This window comes from Eublepharis macularius, chromosome 9, assembly GCF_028583425.1.
Source record: "Eublepharis macularius isolate TG4126 chromosome 9, MPM_Emac_v1.0, whole genome shotgun sequence".
NCBI classification, from domain to species: Eukaryota; Metazoa; Chordata; class Lepidosauria; order Squamata; family Eublepharidae; genus Eublepharis; species Eublepharis macularius.
The window spans coordinates 36,918,891-36,938,358 of record NC_072798.1 but is presented as its reverse complement, the minus strand read 5'-3'; the positions used below and the strand labels follow the sequence as shown (position 1 = coordinate 36,938,358).

Here is a 19,468-nt window from a genome sequence, read left to right as displayed (position 1 = left end):
ACCGGCTTGCCCGCCCTGCGTGATGATGTCACTTCCGTGACATCATCACGTAGCGCTGGGAGCGCGCGTGCGCACACAGTGGCCGGCCTTCACTTGCCCTGGGCGCGAGCAACTGTAGATCCGGCCCTGCTTGAATCTATTCCCCATTAAATTAATTGGGTGATTCTTGAGTTTCGGTATTATGAGAGAGGGAGAAAAGGCACTCTCTATCCACTTCTCTACCCATGCATAATTTTATAAACTCCAAACATGACCCCCCCATTTAGTCATATTTTTTTCTAAACTGAAAAGTTCCACACTCCTTAACTTTTCCCCATAGAAAAGCTGCTCCAACCTTTACTTGTATTTACTATTAATAGGCCCCAAGGATCCCTTTGCAAAGGTACTACTTTGTATAGCAATTCATACTGTAAGTTAATCGTGCGTTACATTAATAACACCTTTGTTGTGAACCCCCTGCCAATCAATTCCAATTGATGGCCTCAGATTCTAGTGGTATGTTGAAGGAGAGAAAGGATCATTTCTCTTGGTTCACTTTATTCACAGTTTTCAGAACTCGAATTAACAATACTTTTCTTAAGGCAAACCTTGCCTTTTTAGTTGCATATCCCAGTTAAGGCTAAATATTAAATATATTAGAATATTCCTCACTTTCCTTCACACCTCAACAAGATCACTGAGGCCAGGAGCATCCCATTTCTTTCCTCCATGCCCTCGAAACTATTCTAAACCATGATTCTTTTGTTTTAAACTTCCACACAATTCTCAAGACAACTGATACCCACTTTTTCATAACGTGTAGCAATCAGAAGGAGCTAAAGACACCAGTTTCATGGGTTCAGAAAACTCCACCATACCATCAGATATAGGGTTGCTCTGAAAGCCTTTCAAGAAGATGATTAGATGACATCAGATTCTTTCTTCATCTCGAAATATTTTCTTCCAAGACCAACGGCAGCAAGGTAAGAAAAGGGGATACGAAGCCAGTGATCACTGTTAGAAAATGCCATGTTTTACATAAAAGGATACACTATTTGGTTATTCTGTACGTAGGCATATGCGAAGAATGCTGTGGGCGTATGGGTTATGCATTTGGCCTGATCGTATCCCTTCTGGCCTTTGGCTCCAGCCATACAGTGTGGTCTTCTTAGTTCTTATGCTTAAAATATTCTGCTGAATGAAGTGATTGGGGAGTCCCATATTCATAACAGCATCAGAGTGGTTTAACAAAATGAGAGTTGGTAGCCTGTCAGTTCAGTGTCAGGCACACGAAAGGGAAGTAACAGGACAGTAGAGGGTTGTGACAGGAAATAGAAAAAGCACCCTTGTGTTATAAATTGTTATTGACTTTATCACTGGAAAGTAAAGTAAAGTAGGATTCGCGTATTCAAGTACCTGGACCTGGCAAATGAGGCACAACTTAACACCCTGCTTAGTTTCATCTTTGCTGCCAATGGCTTTGTCCTTTACTTCCCTTAATATGGAAGCAAAAGAAATGGCAGGTTCCAAACCCTGCTTTTGCTGTAAATGTAAGAAATGCAGCTAAGATCTGAAATAGTGGAACTCATCTCCAATTTCCAAACAGGAGATGGCTGCTTTTAGAGGGCACAGGAACCCTGTATAAGGGAGAAAACAAAACAAAAAAGTTCCTTCTAGCTTAATTCAAGTGTCCTGTACACTTCCCCAAGAGGAAAGCTGGTTAAGGGAGCAGTGGTGTGCTCTCTTAAGTCACCGGCTGGCAGGAGTGAGTGCCAACAACTATGCTTCTGTCTTCCTAGCAAAAGCAGGATCCGGCACCCACCAGCTTCCACATTGGACACAAAGGGCCTGCACATTCCCTTTGCAGTCTGCTGGGAGCTGGCCTAGAGTCCTTTGCTATCCCTTTAATTGTATCTGATATAGATGCAAAGCTTGGGCTGGGCGGAAGGGGGGAACATTAAAACAAAGAGGCTATTTTTTTAGAGGACCAAGAAAACGACTCCCGCGCTCCACTGCCAATGCCAAAATGATCGCACAAAGGCACATTTCATTACTGAAATTTCATCACGCCAACGTGATTAAACGCCAGAGACAGGCGGGGTGGGTGGGTGTGCATGCAAGAAGGCTTGTAAGCTATAACTCTGAAGATTAACCATTTATTGGCAGGGCTGCCCTGAGCGCATAACACATTCCTTGTGGTTTTTTTAATGCCTGCACATGCCAACAGTTGGTTATCACATCCCTTCGCTGTAATTTATCAAGACTACCTTTCAAATCACTCCCTTTTGAACCATCACTGTTCCCATTGCTGCATTCCATGCACACACAGGAAGAAATCATTAGTGGGTTGAATGAAGTAACATACAACATAGTCAAAATACCCTGAATGATTTGCCAGGTGTTCCTACTGGCATTCCTGTCTAACAGTTGATTACTGAGACAACCCACACTCCAAGCTTTTGACATGATCGCTCCTTAGTACCCTCTCCTTAATTTACTGAAACGAGCAGGCAATGGCACTGCAAGGGAATAGCTTGCATGCGAGTTAGTAGAAGATTCTCTACGAAGTCTGACTGAACACAATGTGGAGCCCATTAGAAAGCCTATGCTGCAGAGGCAAAGAAAGCTTACTTTGCCACCATCAAAGCGCCCTGTGGAACTATTCCAGAAGGTATAGAATTATTACATCTCCCCCTGATGTCAGGTTACGGAAGCCCCTTGTGGACCACTATAATGAATCTGGTAAGATTTTTCCTGATAAAATCCAGGCTGGCTTGGATTCCACTGTTTATGCAGAACAAAGGGAGATGCACACAGTGCACCAGTTCGTCAGTCTTTATGGTTCCTTTTCAGTTACTGGGGCCTGAAGATGCAGATGAAAAAACTAAACTGAACTTCTTGTTTGCTTGACTTCCATGCCCGTCTTGGTCTGTGAAAGCCATCTGGGAATCACTATAGCCCTCATTAACTAACATATACACATAGAAGAAATATTAGTAGCATTGACGAAGGCTATTATCTACCCAATACCAAAAAAGCCTTCTGGGGACATGGACAACTAACCAACGAATACATCAAACCCACCTTTCGGGAGGCAAGGTTGTCAAGCATAGTAGTGGCAGTGCAGCTCCATGAAGTTTTGTAGAAAATGGATTTTCTGAACCCTAATTTGAGTTGAGACCTGAGTTTAGAACCAAAACTGTATTAGTGGTCCTGATGGAAAATATCTGTAATTGAACAAGAATGTGACCCTACTGGCACACAGCCTGACAGAGGCTTTCGACACTCTGAGCCACCAGATGCTTCTGGTTAGGCTGAAAGCATTTAGCAATGGAGGAAATGTTCAGTGGTGGTTCCATTTTCCTCTACTAGCTACATACAGTAATACTTGGAAACGCCTACTGTACCTGATGGGACTTGCCCTAGGGGTTTTTGCAAAGTTTAACCTTGTTCCCTATACTCTTTCTTACATTCAGCCATGGGGAAAGATCACCCAAATATCTGAAATGTGGAGTTAGCAATATAATGACAACTTTCAGCTCTATTGCTTGCTTACTCCAAATTAATGAACAGCATTTGGTTCCCTGAACTACTGGCTACTCTTACAGGGTGGATGAGAGACAGGAAATTGAGCTGAATCCTGAAAAGTCAAAGGCTTTGATAGCTGGAAAATCATGGTATGTGGGAACAGGAGCATTAGCTGTTCTTGACAGGTTAGCATTCTCCTTGAAGGGTCAGCGCCACATCCTGGGAGTCTTTCTTGACCCTGTCTTCCTACTAGACTCTTAGTTCATAGCAATCACTTTGGGATGCTTTTTACCAACTTTAGTCAGCAATCCACCTGTGATCCCTCATCTCAGACCAAGATGTTGCTAACGTAATCTATGCATTTTAAGTTTGGGGTGAAGCAATTTTAAAGGCTTAATTAGTTTTAATGGATGTTTGTAGCTGCTTTCAGCATTTAACGTTAAGTTGGAAGAGAGATTCAAAAATTTTTAAAGAGATTATCAGCGTATCTTAATCACTATACTGTAGAATAGTGGTTAAGTGCTTGGGCTGCAAATCAGCACTCCGCTGGTTTGAATCCCACCACTAGCATGAGCTCAGTAGGTGGCCTTGGCAAGCTACTCCTGTCAGCCCCAGAACTCCCACTGTATTGTGGAAATAACAACAGCACTGATCTTGATCACCACTCTGAGTAGGGCATTAATCTGTCTAGAAAAACGGTATAAGCACTATCAATTAAAATATGGCACCCAGTTCCGTATGAGGCGTTTTGAAGATTCAGATCCAAATGGCTGCTTGCTCCTTTTGTTCAGGAGCAAGTATATTCTTTAGTTTGATCTATTCCCTCGAGATGCCCCAAACAGCTTTTTCTCCTTATAGGGAGACCAAAATTTAAGCACCTCTCTTCCTGCTACTTCAGGGATGCATGTAGGATTTCATGAGAAAGATGCCTATGGCACAGCTGTATCTGTAACTTTAGTTGGAAAGAGGCAGATACACATTTTAAAGCATACACCTTCGTCATTTTAAAGCATAGCCTTCGTCAATGCTACTAATATGTGTGTCAAGTGGATTCCTCACTAGGTAAGAGACTCATCAAGGCAACTATGCTTCCTGCTTCAGAACTGCCACTGTAAGGGGATCCTGTTGATTGATAAGGAGCTGGGGCAGGAGCAGGGAACAATGGGAGATTTGATGAGAGTTGCTCTGTGATACTCCTGAGAAGCCCACAGAGCCAGTCCTGATCAGAGGGGAAATTGGGGTTTCCAAGGCAACTCGCTCCTAAGCACAAAGGCATGTCTGTCTGCTGACAGGCAACAGAAATGTCCCCTCTACCACAGGCCCCTAGAAAAGGGCGTAGGTTGGAAGGGAAAAGGGTCTCTCAATTGCTGTGGAGGACATCTGGAAGCCTGGCAGCTGCAGGATCACTTTAAAATAGCTGCAGTATAATGCAGAGGGCAAAATCAAACACTGCAGAAGCTGTTCTTGTCACTCTGTATAAGTTTTCAGATGTAGATGTGGAGCTTCAAAGGCAGCAGGCACCCATTTTGCTCTGTAAGCTAGCAACTACTAAGTAGCAAGCGTGTTTAACAGAGAAAGTATCACAGGAGTCTAAGTTGCAAGAAAAGTCCCAGCACTAAAAATATAAGAAAAAATGAAGATCCAGACCTCTAACGTGCAAGAAAGGAAGGAAGAAACAGAGTGATTGCATTAGTATTTTAGTATTTATTTACATAAAAATAAAAAAAACATTTGTGGTAAAAAGGGGAGCTGCACTATGGAAAGGAAGCCGGTCAATCCGTGATAATTAATTCATCTACACCCCAGTCTTCATAACTTCCATCTGGCAAGTACCTGCGGATAATTATGGGAATCTTCCGAGCTCTGCAAGAAGGAAAGAAGAACATTTAGAAAAAGGACAGTTCCATAATATCACTGAAGCTGTCAGCGAAGTACAAACTCTAGTCACATTCCGTATTTGGTAAGATAATATTAACAATCCCCTTACTAAGGCCTCTCATAGAAAATGCCAAGTGACCCATGAAGCTGAGCAGGAAATGCTTGAGGCACAGCCAACAGTGCTGAATCCCAACCCAGAAGCAAGTTAAACCAAGAATTATCAGGTGAAGAAACTACTGAATGAAGAGCCTAGCTGGGGGCCACAAATAGCCCAATCAATAAAGACATCCGGCAGAGTATAAAGCATTCACACACTTCACCAACAACTGAAATGGCACCCCCTCCAACTGGAACACAATAGCTGTTAAAAGCTCTTGGAAAAGTGAAAAATTCAAGACTAAAAGCAAAGCAACATAAATCCAGCTTAATCTAAGTGAGAATTTTTAGGTCAACAATGTAATTAACCAGCTTGGAATTTGTCCGAAATATCAGGCTAATTCTGGAACATAGAGAAAAAAAATGTAGAAATCTTTAAAAATCACAAGAATGCATATTACAATGGTCAGAAGCTGTATCCAACAACAGCATCTCTGGTAGCAAAATGCCACATCACAAGGCATCATTGATTCAGAAGGCTTCCCCACAGCTCCAAAGACCCCCTAAAGCTTGGATGATTTAATGTTTGGCCGCAGAAACTTCTGTTCCCATAAAGTTATGCAGACATGGATGCATAAATGTTATTATATGGAAAGTAAGAACCAGACGTTGCATCCATTTTATAGTGAGAAGCTACAGCTTAAGTTTAAAGGAAATGTCTATGGCTTAAGTTTCTGAGAAGACCTCAGAATCTTCACTGCAGCAAATCATCACATAAACGAGCTCTTCAAAAACCTACATGCGATCTGTATATACCTACAAGACCGCCGCCCTCCCTATGTTCTTATACGATAGCTTCGCTCATCTGAACAGGGTCTCCTGCAGATGCCACCCTGCACATGAGCCAAATCAACAGCAACCTGCACACAGGCTCTCTCTGTGGTGGCCCCTATCCTGTGGAACAGCCTGACTGAGGAGGTCAGGAGAGCCCCCCCCCTCCCCTCTTAGCTTTCTGCAAACGATGCAAAACCGAATTATTCAAAAAGGCTCTTGTATTGTAGGGAGGGGCTCTCAGATGCTGCACTACTGAGTTAAGGACCATAGACTGCACCATTATGTTGCCTCACGTACCACCTGTTGTCTTAAATATGTGCTTCTATGAGCTACTTGTGTTTCATGTGGTCTAATGTCAACCCTAGAATTGTTCTGTTTCAGCATTTCTTCAACTCTGTATTGCATTCTTACTAATTCTGTCTTTGTAAAATTGTGTTTATTTACCATGTGGCATTGTTTATGGAAATGTCCTTGAAATTGACTGTACTAATCTCACACTGTGTAATCCGCCTTGAGTCTCAGTGAGAAAAGCGGACCATAAATGACATAAATACATTTTTAAAAACAAAAATATGAAGCTATAGCAACTTAGTATTATTTTCATGGAACATGTAGGCAGACTTACAGTATAAAATCCTCTTCTGGTTGGCTTAAGGCTATACATACTGCTTCAAGAGCTATTTTATACTAGCTTCCCCTTTGGGGGGCTGAGAGAGAAGATGGTGTTCTATGATAAATCATATACACCCTACCAAAAACCCCACCCCCACCACTCACTTTAGTTCTTTCATTGCTATCAGCAAGGGATCTGTCTCTCCTTCCAGTTCTACCATCACTGGAGCACACATGCTAAGGGAAAAAAGATTCCAGAATCATTACATAAGTAGGGACAAACTGTGGCACATTAAAAATCCATGCAGAGCAGTTGCCAAGACACAACTATTATTTTGAGAGAGGCCAGCAAACAAGTTTTACATGTTTCATCAAAGCAAATCTACTTTTTAGGAACTCTGTGGAAGCAAGGGAGCAAGTTAGTTCATGCATCTTTTGTGTATCTGTGTTTAATTTTTGCCACTTTAACGCATTGGTAAAATACTGTTTAGGCTCCTAAGGTTTCAAGAGTATTGTTGAAAGTACCTCTAAGCACAGGGCAATGTCCTATTGCTATACAGATACTGACCATGTTTCGCAATGCTAATCTTGAGCAGGAGAGAGGGAACGCCTGATAAAGCTTGATCTTGGAAATTAAGTAGAGTTGGTACTTGGATGGGGGACCACCAAGGAAGTCTCTGCATTAATGGGTTGCCATAAGTCGGTTGCAACTTGACGGCACTTACATACGTAATCTTCAGCAGAAGAAGGCAGCCTTCCCACTCAAGCATACTCAGAATGTAATGAGGAAAGCCGCCAGCCTCCAAAAGAGATCAGGTACCCAAACTATTTACCTTTCTGTTTTCAGTACCTGTATTTTTAAAGCATGGCCAAGAGACTGAAGACTTGAGTTCAAATTTCACCTCTACCATAAGCTTTACCATGAGTTAACCTTAGGTAAGCCACTCTTTTAACCTCAACCCTCCATCAGCAATATGGAGATGATAATACTAGCCTACCAGGGTTTTAATTATATATTATTATATTGAAATGTACAGAATGCTTTGAACAGTCAAAAGCATTACAGAAACGCTATAACTGAAGCTTCTCTTTTCCTCTTGTCCATAGTACTCATGGCATATCGGACAGAAAATGCTCTCATTTATTGTCAAAGCAGCATCCTTTTCCAGCACTCCCTTGCAATACTTAACTAGTAAAGTGATTGTATAAGCAATGATGAGAGGTGGAAAATTTTACAAAATGGAAATCTGTCCACTCCACACATGTAAATTTAGTCTGTTACTTGTCAGGGCTGTTGTGCTACAATTCAATTACACTGGATGGGTTAAATATGAGATAAGTTCATGGAACCCCAGTGCTTGCATATGGTCCAGGCTTGTACATGATGTATTTGCCTTCTTTTGCTAATGTTATTTAAATTTTACTAACATTATTTAAATCATTTGCTTAACATTTTAATAAGAAAAGTTTATAGAAAAATTCCCAGTTCAATTTCTCCTCTAAAACTCACATCACTATGTACAAGTAACATCACCATATTCAAGAGAGAAAAAGGACAAATATTTAGAAACATGGAACCACAGTTTTCATTTATTCCAAGGACAAAATAGTCTCAAACCAATGCAGCTAGCACTGTGACAGTTTCATTTTAATGTTTATGAATGTTTGCACAAATTCAGGGTTGGCGGAGGCACTGGATCTTGTTATTAAACTGCCAGTATTCTATCATTGCTAAAACATATATGCTGTACACCGCCTTAATATTACCTGTGACAATTATATGAACAATATGAGGGACTGGAATTATTTTGAAAGCAATGAGCTAGAGCACAGCAAAAGTGCAGTGTCACTGCTCATATGAAATGCTACTGGGAAGAAATTAGGTTGTAGATGCAACCCTCTGGCTATCATCCCTTGTGCATCTCTCACTTTGAACACAACAGATTACAGTGTTTCTGCAGTTTGACCCAAGTTTGAATGACTGCTGAACTTCCTGCAATCCACTATGAAAACCAGAATGGTGTAGTAATTAGAGTGCAGGACTAGAATTTGGAGACCAGGATTTTAACCCATAATCTGCCATGACAGCTTGCTGGGTGACCTTGGACCAGTCACAAACTACCACACAGGTTTGTTGTGAGGATAAGACAGAGAATGGAGAATGATAAGCAACTCTGTGGCCCCATTGAGGTGAAAGGTAGAGTATACATGAAGTAAACTGATTACTAAATAGATGCATGGACAGTATTTGTGGAGAGTAATGGCATACTGGGACACAGTAAATGCCCCTAACCTGCTCCAATTTCCATTTTGGAGATTTGCCACTGTTAGGAACAATACATCTATGGGGAGTGGGGGGGGGGGAAATCAGAACTGGGGCAGTGTTAGATGGAAGAAATAACAATTTAAAACCAGAAGAACTTTTATAGATACCCACTGGCTCATAATTACCTAGTTAACATATAGATCAAAAGCTACTTACGCTATCTGGAGGGCACGTGTGCCAAGAACTCTGGCCCGCTCATATTTAGTCATATAGGGTGTGGTGATTCGCTTCTGGTTTGCCTGCTGCCGCTCTCCAGATGGAAGGATTTCTACATTTTCCTGACCCTCCTGTAGAACAAAAGTAAAGATATGTTAGCATATTCACAGGGTCATACGTGCTAGTCATTAGCGCTACTTGAATTTTAATTTGAAGTCTATAGAGTTTTGAATTATGAATGTTAAATAAAGCTGTAAACACAAAAACCATTTGAGAAAAATACTAATTGAATACATAAGCCTGTTAACTTTTGTCATTTGAAAACAAGCAGCAAGCTAGGGGATTATGTGTCCCCCTTAACAAACTCAGACTTATTTTTAACCTAAACCTCTTATCATACCTAAGCCTAAAGTACTATTAGAAGATGGCAATTACAGAAGAAGCTGGAATTATGTAAAACAGAGGGATGAACTCACTTTCCATTCTTGTTCTTTAAGGATAATCTGCTGAGAAATCCCTTCAGACACTGCACACAAATGACAGAATTGGGAGAGAACACTGTAGATTGAAGCTACTTACTTCCTCTGCATTTTCCAGATCATCCAGCCCTTCGTCTTCCTCCACATCATCAAAATCATCTCCATCAAAACTGGTGGAAGAAACATAAAAAAGATCAACATAGGGTTCCAGAGCTGAGATCTTGCTATATCCCTGTGTACAAATACTCTCTTATTTACTCCCATAACCACTGCCTATTAAATCTCCAAATAGTTCTTCATATAGCTGAAATGCTACAGCCCAAACCTTCTAAATTCTTCACCCAACTCCATCTTAAAAATAAAACCAATCTATTTTCTAGTCATTTTGAAGAGGAACCAAATTACTGGTAACAGTAGTAAGTCTCTCTCTCTCTCTCCCTCACACACACACACTATAATTCTACAGGCAAGATTATGCTCTGCATACAAAATGTCCCAAACTCAAACTCCAGCCACTATATTTAAAAAACGAAAAAGCCAGCAGCAGGTTTAAGAAAGGCCAGTCAGAGAAAATGACACGCCCTACGAGGGCCAAAGATCTGACACAATATAAGACCACTTCCTCGTTTGACACCATAACCGCAGCAGGAATGCCCAAAAGCTGTTTGCTTGCTGTGGAAGCGTCTGTGCTTGGGGGAGGGCTACCCAATGGCTTGGAGGAAAAACCCACACTGCACATGGCCAGAGATCCTCTCTTCTTCATTAGCTGATTCGAGAGCCCTAAGCCCGGCCTCAGAGCCTCTCCGACCCACAGCAACCTGCCACGACTCCCTGCCTTTCCCCTCCAACCGCCCGTCCTCTCTCACGCACTTACTTGTCTTCGTTATCAGACATGCTGCCGCTTCTCCAGACGCGACGCACAAACACTCACGAAGTTACCCTGGAAACACGAACCTTCTCGCAAAAGACGCACATAGGCAAGAGTACTTCCGGGTCCAGGGTTGACGATAGCGGAAATGGGTCGGTTGTCATGGTAACAGCAGCCGCAGACTCGGGCCAGCGCAGTACCATCCCCCGGTTGTCATGGTAGCGGGAGTCTCTGACTCGGCTAAGAGAAGGGGAATTAAGGAGGGGTTGTCTGGAAGAGCGCATCTCCCCTCTGCCTCCCATCGCGGAACCCTTTCGGGAGCGGGATTTTTGAGGTGATCGAAGTTGATCTCACTCGACCATCCTTCAGCTGTTGCAGCAGGTCCCCCCTGCTTTGGCGCAGTAAGATGCCTCGTGACGTGTGGAAAGGGACACACTAGGATTTTTTAAAATTACCATTACTATTATTTTTAATATTACTGTTTTTCCCCTTTTGAGTCTGTATTTGTGGTTCAAGGACTCGGAGACTTAGATTTCCCAGAAATAAAAGAAAGTGCACATTGTGAGATAACTATACCTTTGCATAGGAGGAATGAAAGCAACAATGTGTGGGAAGCATTTGAACATTTTTACTTAACTTTCTTTTTTGTCTTCAAGGTATCCAAACTTAATATTGACACTGTAAACCTTTTGGGAACACTGATATATACTGATGGAATTGGTGTAAGCTACCCCAAGACCAAGAGCTAAGGCTTAGTGTTTGATGGACTGCAGTCAGGGCATACACAAACGGTTCTGGGTTTCTTCTTGTCTTTCCAGTTACTACTGTCAAGGGACTTCCAATAGACTAAATTAAGCCCGGTTTGGATTTAGTAGTGGTGGAATGGTGGAGCTGTCAAAATTACATAAAGTCTAACCTGCCACAAGGCAAGGACAATCCCCTCCTTAGTCCCTTGACAGGTCAGTTTATGCAGCTAAAGCAGTACCTCTAATTGTCCCAAGCAAGTAAGCCAAGTCACACAAGGCAGGAGAAGACAACCCCATGCTCAGAGTCCCTTGCCAACCCGGTCCAGTACTATGTGCATTTACTTGGGTGTAAGACCCATCACATTCTTTGTCTTCTGAGTAAACATGCATGGAATTGGACTGCACATACGGCAATATATCAGATCCTAACTATGAGGTCAAACGTGGCCTGTGACTGCTTAAAAATATGTTAGTAGCATATACACAAGACCTTGTCTGAGTAGTACCTAATTCCACAGCAGGATTTAGGGAGTCATTTACAGGCATGATCAATCACTGCCCATACACAAGCATTCTTCATTGTGGCTCCTATCTTGTGGACTTGCCTGCCTGACAAGCTTACAAAAGCTTCTACATATATCATTTCACAGAATGTGCAAAGCAGAAATATTTAGGAAGGCATTTTTATAAAAAGGTTAGAACTGTAATCTAATGAAACAGCTGTTAAGGTCGATTGTATAAAGGAGAGGATTGTAGTCTGTTGTAATGTTTACTATTTCTATCACCTCCCTTTTAATGCAGTGCAATGATTTTATAATCAGCTTTCTTGTTTGCCTTGTCTAATCCTGTAATCCTAGTCCTACTGCATTGTTTATTTGATGTATTATGCTGTCAGATGGAATTGTTTTTCATATTTTGTAACCCACCTCGAGTCTCTCTGAAAAAAGATGGGCTATAAATGAAGTAAGTAGGTAGGTAACTTGACCATTTACAGTTATTTTTAAAAATCTGCAGTGGAATACTGAGAATGGAGATGAATATGCCTTGCCTAATGCATCATCATAATCAATTTATTTCGCTACAGAATCAGCTCCGGAAAGTCAGCAATAATAAAGTTGGAAATAAAAGAATAGAATAAAAAACAATAAGAGTAGGAAGGGCACATGCAGTGCGACTAACACAGAACAGTGGGCACAGATTGGGGGGTGGGGAGAGATGATACCTTCCTCTAACAAGAAAATAAGGTATTAAATATGCCTATGCATTATGGTACCATGAATCAGGGCAATGTTGGGATTTAACAGGTCTAGATTAACAATACTAACAGCAGAAAATACCTCTCTTTGCTTTTGAAGGTGTCAGAATGGCTTCCCAAGAAAGGACCAGACCTGTTGTAGCAAAAGGCACGGGATTCTGGCATGCTCCTATTGTAACCAAATACAGCCAAGAAACACAGGAATTGTTAAAAGGTAATTAGAAAGGAAAAACCAGTTAAGAACGAGTGTTTGGAGTCCTTGGCCAGCAATTGCTCATCCTTCTTCCATTTGGCCGTGGGTCTTATCTAAGCTTCAGTTTGAATGTACTTTTTTACACAGGCATTAGGGCTGTGCTGTAAGGAAATGGTTTGGAAAAAGGCTTTGGTAAAAGGAGAAGGACTGTAGACTGTACTACTACGTACTGTCTGTTGATGTAGGTATGTTCTTACTAGGTAGTTTGACTAGTTTCCACATTGTTTAATACATCATACTCAAATTACTTATGTTTGTTTTCAACAATGTTTCATTCAACAATTTATGCTCCGGTATTTATTTAAATTTGCTTTCCAAATTTCTGTAATGCATACCTTATTGTGGGAGGGAAGGCGGCATGGTATAGCCTGATATCATTAGAACTCAGTCGGAAGCTAAGCAGGATCAGTACTTGGATGGGAGACCAAGAAAGAAGACTCAGAAGATGTCAGTGGCAAACTACCTCTGCTTCTCACTTGCCTTGAAAGCCCCAGCAGGGATCACCATAAGTCAGTTGCTACTTGATGGCACTTTTCACACATATACCCTATTGTATTCTTTATTGACTATTCCATATGGTGATCATATTGACTTACACTGTGTAATCTGTTTTGAGTCTCAGTGAGAAAAGCAGAATATAAAATAAAAAATAAATAATACTTCGTTGCACATGTGCCACCTGCTTCTTTGGTAGGGTGCACTCATCGCTGGCATTCCACTTACTGAAGTGACTGAGAATTCTCACACAAAGATTTTAACAAATATCTTTTATTTTTTAGTGATGATGCAAGAATCCAAACTAACAAACTTCCAACAACGTTATCTCAGAAACTGTATGAAACGTGAGTAATTGCTAGATCCTCCTTTTTCTTTACATGGTGCAGCAGAGCTGCTGGTTATTGTTAGTTCCCAGATTCCTAAATGTGGTTCAGTTGCATTCACATCACATGAGCCATTTCCAAAGAAATAAATAATCATCTGGGGTGGGAGTAGAGGAATGTATAATGTGCTCAAAAGGTCACAAAATAAGTCATGGATAGTGGTTTCTTTACAGACTCTAATTCTGGCTCTTCCTGTAAACTCATAATCAAGGCTGCCTTGCGCTTATAGTCACTGCTGAATAGGACCTTCAGTATATACTATAAAATAATTTAGTGAGAGGGTTTTTTAAATAATACCAGGAATCTAAATATTGTTTAGATAAAAGAAACAAACATTGAATTTCCACCAGGCTGTATAGCTCTTTTGTTCTAAGTTGATCTCCTCTGGTCCTTAGTTGTAGGTCTAGGTTCTCTCTAAAGACATGGTCAGGTTCATGTTGTTATTTAACAGTTATGAACAAAATTTGTGTCCTTGTTCTTCTTTCCTTTCTTAGGAGGTGATCCACTGCCACTCCACTGCAATCCAACATCCAGCAAAGAGCCACAGCTTCCAAAGCCCATTTCTTCACCACCAAAGGTTGTCTTGTCAATCAGTCCATTTGCCAGACCTCACCTCCGCCCTGCTGAGGTCTGCCAGGCAGGTGATGCATATACCAGAGAGAGATTCAGGCCACAAGCCACCCGTAAGTGAACACACTTGCAATGGATAATCTCACAGTAAACTAGTTTGGAAAGGGGAGTTAAGAAGGCAAATGATAGTCAGTGTTTACATGGCACTGCAAAGTATTAAAAACTCATATATTTTCAGTAATTACTGTGGCTGCCAGGTAGGTCCAGTTTTATATTCTTGTCTTGAGGGGGGAACTAAGGCTGGCAGCAACTTGCCTAAGACCACCAATGAATTTATGGCTGAGACAAGATTTGAACCAGGAACTTTCTTGGTTGTGCTCATGACCACTGTGCTGTACTAGTTCTATTTTTTCACATCTCCATATATCTGAATCCTCCAGTTAGTCAGAGCTCAGTTTAGAGCTTACCAGAATTTTCCACGTTAATTTCTCCTCCTAACCTTTGAAAACTTAAAGCAGCCTACTTTCTATCACCTAATGCCCATTCCTTTTGGCTACTCATTTCTGTACCCAAACTTTTCTGTAAAATCAAAAAGAGTCCAGTAGCACCTTTAAGACTAACCAATTTTATTATAGCATAAGCTTTCGAGAATCAAGTTCTCTTTGTCAGATGCCTGATCAAAACTGGGCAGATACAGAAGAGGAGGGGGAAGGAGAGAGAAGGGGGCATAAATCACAAGAAGACAGAATGCAATTAGCATAGAGGCAATCAAAACATTCCTTTGCTTGGAAATGTAAACATCTCCTTTTGGTGTGCAGTCAGTTTGTAGCAGTGAAGGTATCCAATTCCTATGTAGTATAAGCCTTCGGTAACCACAGCTCTCCCTGCCTGTTGCATCTGACAAAGAGAACTGTGGTCCCCGAAAGCCCACACCAGGCGTCACTGGGCTCCCCCAGATCACGCCTCTGTAAAGAGAATCTGTTACCTGTGGTAATGTGATAACCATTCATAGTCAACATAGTCAACATAGTCAATGTAGTTGTACAGTGGTGTCCAGGAAGTGTACCTGTTGTGTAGAGTGGTCCAGGCTTAGGTTGATAGTAGGGTGAAAGTTATTGAAGTCCTGATGAAATCTCTCAAGGGCTTCCTTCCCTTGAGAGATTTCTTCAATCTACCAGGACATTCCACCAAAGACTTAAAGGTCGCTGTGGTTCAACAGAAACCTTTCAAAAACAAAATCCAACGGGAGGCTGCTGAATTGGAATTCATATGCAAATTTGACTCTGTCAAGCTGGGACTGAATAGAGACTATGAATGGTTATCACATTACCACAGGTAACAGATTCTCTTTACAGAGGCGTGATCTGGGGGAGCCCAGTGACGCCTGGTGTGGGCTTTCGGGGACCACAGTTCTCTTTGTCAGATGCAACAGGCAGGGAGAGCTGTGGTTACCGAAGGCTTATACTACATAGGAATTGGATACCTTCACTGCTACAAACTGACTGCACACCAAAAGGAGATGTTTACATTTCCAAGCAAAGGAATGTTTTGATTGCCTCTATGCTAATTGCATTCTGTCTTCTTGTGATTTATGCCCCCTTCTCTCTCCTTCCCCCTCCTCTTCTGTATCTGCCCAGTTTTGATCAGGCATCTGATGAAGAGAACTTGATTCTCGAAAGCTTATGCTATAATAAAATTGGTTAGTCTTAAAGGTGCTACTGGACTCTTTTTGATTTTGCTACTACAGACTAACATGGCTAACTCCTCTGAAACTTTTCTGTGTTTAGGTTCTTATATAAATGAGGATGATTAGTTTTGGATCAGTAGTTTTACTGCAAATATTTGTAATTTTCAGAACAATACATGCAGTCCTGTCAGCAGCACTTCTCCCTCACCCTTTAAGTCATTATCTCTGGTATTCATAGGAGACCTGGAAAAAGAAAAAGAAAGACTACAGAATATTTTAGCGACAGGAAAGGATAAAGTGGAAAGAAAGCACCAGAAGAAGCCAGTTAAGGTGGAAGATGAGGCACCAGAACGTGACCGGTTTGAAGAATGTACGTAATGCAGTTAAAAGCAGTGGTTTGGTATTGTGGCCTGGGGAGGGAGCTGTGCCTTCCTGGAATATTGGAACTAGTCAGAGGAAAGGAGCAGGTGTATTATCTGGCTCAGTGAGAACTTTGTTATAGAGGCTGTGCTGTGTTTTGTCCATCCCTTATGACTCTGAGAATTATTGCCTAAACAGCAGCCAGATCAGTGCCTGGGCATTTAAGACTTTTTTGCATTGGCTATCAAATAATTTCAGGGACACCTTTTCTAAATCAAATTTTGTATTTTCATTTCCACATGAAAACTGCTTCAGTTAATGGTGTAGATTAGTCTTTGTACTTATGCTAAACAATTTGCTTCAGAACTAAAAGAAACTGATGAGGAAGGCACAGCGGGCATTGCATCAGAGTGCTTGCAGAGAACTTACCTTCCCTGTCCAGCTATACACTCAGAGCAAAAGAAAAAAGCAATGGTGCAGTGGGAAAAAAGAATTGTATTGTTATAATGCCCTTATTCAATTTCTTTTCTCACTGCACCATTTCTTTTGTTCTTTTGCTGTTTTCTTCTCTTGCATCCAGCTGCACAGGCAGCCAGCAATGATGGCACAATTCAAGGCATGCCTGCCAAGTTGGAAACAGTACATACAAGTGGGCCCTTGTATTGCTTTCAGCCTTGGTAGCTCCCAGTATCCCATCAGATGTTAGAGGGTTTTGGTGCATACTCCAGTTTGGATTCCTGCAGTATTTCCCCATATGGAAAGAGGCTTAGTTTTTTGCAGATACCCTCCTCCCACTGCAGGCCTCTGACTCCCCCCATGCTGTTCCTGGGAGTCTTGTCTCTCAGAAGCAGCACTGCCGGAGGCATTTTGGGCTGCAGTGGGAGGAGAGGAGGCAAGAGAATCATGCTTCATAGACAGAAATCCCTCCTGTCTGTAGCAATTTCTAGTTGATCCAAGCCTCAGTTTACACACATCACCCATACACACACACACTCACATAGAAGCAAACTAATCAAGCCCCCCCCCTAGAGTGATGGTTCTTTTTCATGTTTCAACACCATATAGATAATAGAGTGTGACAAAAGTGGAAATGCAGTGATCCATAGTTGAGGCAGTAGCGTTTCTCCCTTCTGACTCCTCATAGCATTCTTTTTGTTCCACATTCAGTGGTGAATGAAGTTGAAGATCGGCAGAAGTTTCTAGCAGAAATGGAGGCTCTGGGCCAGGGCAAGCAGTACCAAGGAATCATACTCACTGAAATATCACAGGTATCTGGATGTTTCTCATTCAGGAATCCTGTCATTTACAGTTTTGAACATTATTAGTCCATCTTTGTAATGGGGCCCTTTGAAGTGGAGTGGGAAGATTAGACAAGTGTGTGTGTATAACAGGAAAATCCTTTTTCAAATTAGACCTAGATGGGAAAAAGGAAGTCCAGCTGTCCACTGCTGCGTGTTGAGAGAAATGGAAGAGCTTACTGTATTCTCATTACACACACACACCCGCCCTTTTTTTGCAGAAGCTACGGGAGATGGAAATCATTGATAAGCAGAGAAGCACAGAACTGAGAGAGGCAGTGGCTAAAGCCTTCAATATAGGCAACAAGCATGATCCGGAAAGCAGAGGTCAAGATGAGTAGTCCTTCCCTGCTCCAGAATATGACCATTGTTTCCTTTTGCCATCACAAGGTGGGCCTCCGCAGAAGCCAGTATCAAGAATCTTGGTGGTGCCAGCTGAGGCCTTTGACAGAAAACAGTGACAAAAGACTTTGAGCTGCTAAAGTTTTTGCATGGAAACAAGAGATCAGGATCAAACCACCCCTAGTTTTTAACAGCAACAAGCTGGTTGCTGGATGGAATTATTCAAGGGCATGCAGATACTTTCCCTCTAAGCCAACCAGTAAGGGCTGAAATAAAATTAGTGATGTTTGCTGCATTAGAAATAGTAACAGGGGATTTGACCTTGATTTACACGTGATGCAAATTGAAGCAAAAGAACTTGCCCGCGAGGCTTTGCAGTCAAGCAGCGTCTTGTTCAAACCATTCTGGCCCCCTCTGCAAGGCAGACACACAATATAACTGTTTTTCAGAGGAGGTGCCCCAGTTTAAATGAGATGCTGCCTGAGCACAAAGTCCCATGGGCAATTTCTTTTGCCTCAGCCTGCATCACATTTAACTCATGCCTCAGAGTGATTCACTTAATGGTAGCCTTATTTCTAGTAACTGCCTCAGTAGAATTGTATGCACATGCCCAAACTAGAAAAGACAGAGGCTGCCATCATTGTTTATTCATTTGTCTGCCCCCCCTTTACATCTCAAGCATATTTGTGACTAATTCTTACCATGCAAGCAAGGGCCCTGGCTCACCTCACGCTTCATATCCCAAAACATTTTTCTCTTCAGCCCAGATCACTTCTGGTATTGAATTTGGGCTGGGAGAAAAAAGGGACAGTTTGTTAAATCCCACAGAAAATTTCTGCTAATTGGGAAGGGAGAAATTCCCCCCACTGCATATTTCAACTCCTCCCTATTGTTTCTAGGAGTCCCCTGTTGCACAGGAAACGTTTATGAGGGCTCCAAGAGGAAGAGGGAGGCAAAAAAGTTTCACATTGCTGATGGAAATCCTGTCCATCAGTGGAGATTTACTGCAGGATCCAAGCCAGAGAATAGAACGAGCAAGTGGAAGAGAGAGAACATTCAGCTTCTCTCGTCCATGTGCCCCTTTGTGATAATTGATCCCTGCAGTGCCTGCTTCTAGGTGTGAACAGGGCACTCATATGAAGAATAAATGTAGCTGCTCTATTTTGGCTCTCAGCTGCTCTGCTCAGCGAAAACTAGTGTGCAGTACACAGCTGAAATGTCAATGTCCTCCATTTTCCATTCCCTGGAGATATCTTTAAATAGATACACCCTTCCTGCTGAAAAACAGAAATAAACACTCTAATAAATATTAAATACAAT

General features: G+C 41.8%; 2 protein-coding genes across 3 annotated transcripts; one reads left to right on the top strand and one right to left on the bottom strand.

Annotated features, from left to right (window-relative positions):
* Positions 1–5,191: 5,191 nt before the first annotated feature.
* On the bottom strand, positions 5,192–10,876 carry POLR2F (RNA polymerase II, I and III subunit F). Its single transcript, XM_054989032.1, has 5 exons — positions 10,763–10,876; positions 9,989–10,058; positions 9,410–9,540; positions 7,093–7,164; positions 5,192–5,370 (listed from the first exon to the last, which is right to left on the bottom strand). The coding sequence occupies exons 1-5, from the start codon at positions 10,780–10,782 to the stop codon at positions 5,280–5,282; spliced, it is 384 nt and encodes a 127-aa protein (XP_054845007.1). The 5' UTR covers positions 10,783–10,876; the 3' UTR covers positions 5,192–5,279.
* Positions 10,877–10,982: 106 nt separating this feature from the next.
* On the top strand, positions 10,983–19,388 carry C9H22orf23 (chromosome 9 C22orf23 homolog). 2 transcript variants are annotated; one of them, XM_054989065.1, is made up of 7 exons: positions 10,983–11,090; positions 12,858–12,971; positions 13,790–13,852; positions 14,386–14,574; positions 16,387–16,518; positions 17,676–17,776; positions 18,028–19,388. In XM_054989065.1, the coding sequence occupies exons 2-7, from the start codon at positions 12,866–12,868 to the stop codon at positions 18,145–18,147; spliced, it is 711 nt and encodes a 236-aa protein (XP_054845040.1). In that variant the 5' UTR covers positions 10,983–11,090; positions 12,858–12,865; the 3' UTR covers positions 18,148–19,388. The 2 variants fall into 2 exon arrangements, with proteins under 2 accessions (XP_054845040.1, XP_054845041.1); XM_054989066.1 differs by lacking the exon at positions 10,983–11,090 and adding an exon at positions 11,119–11,157.
* The last annotated feature ends 80 nt before the right edge of the window (positions 19,389–19,468 follow it).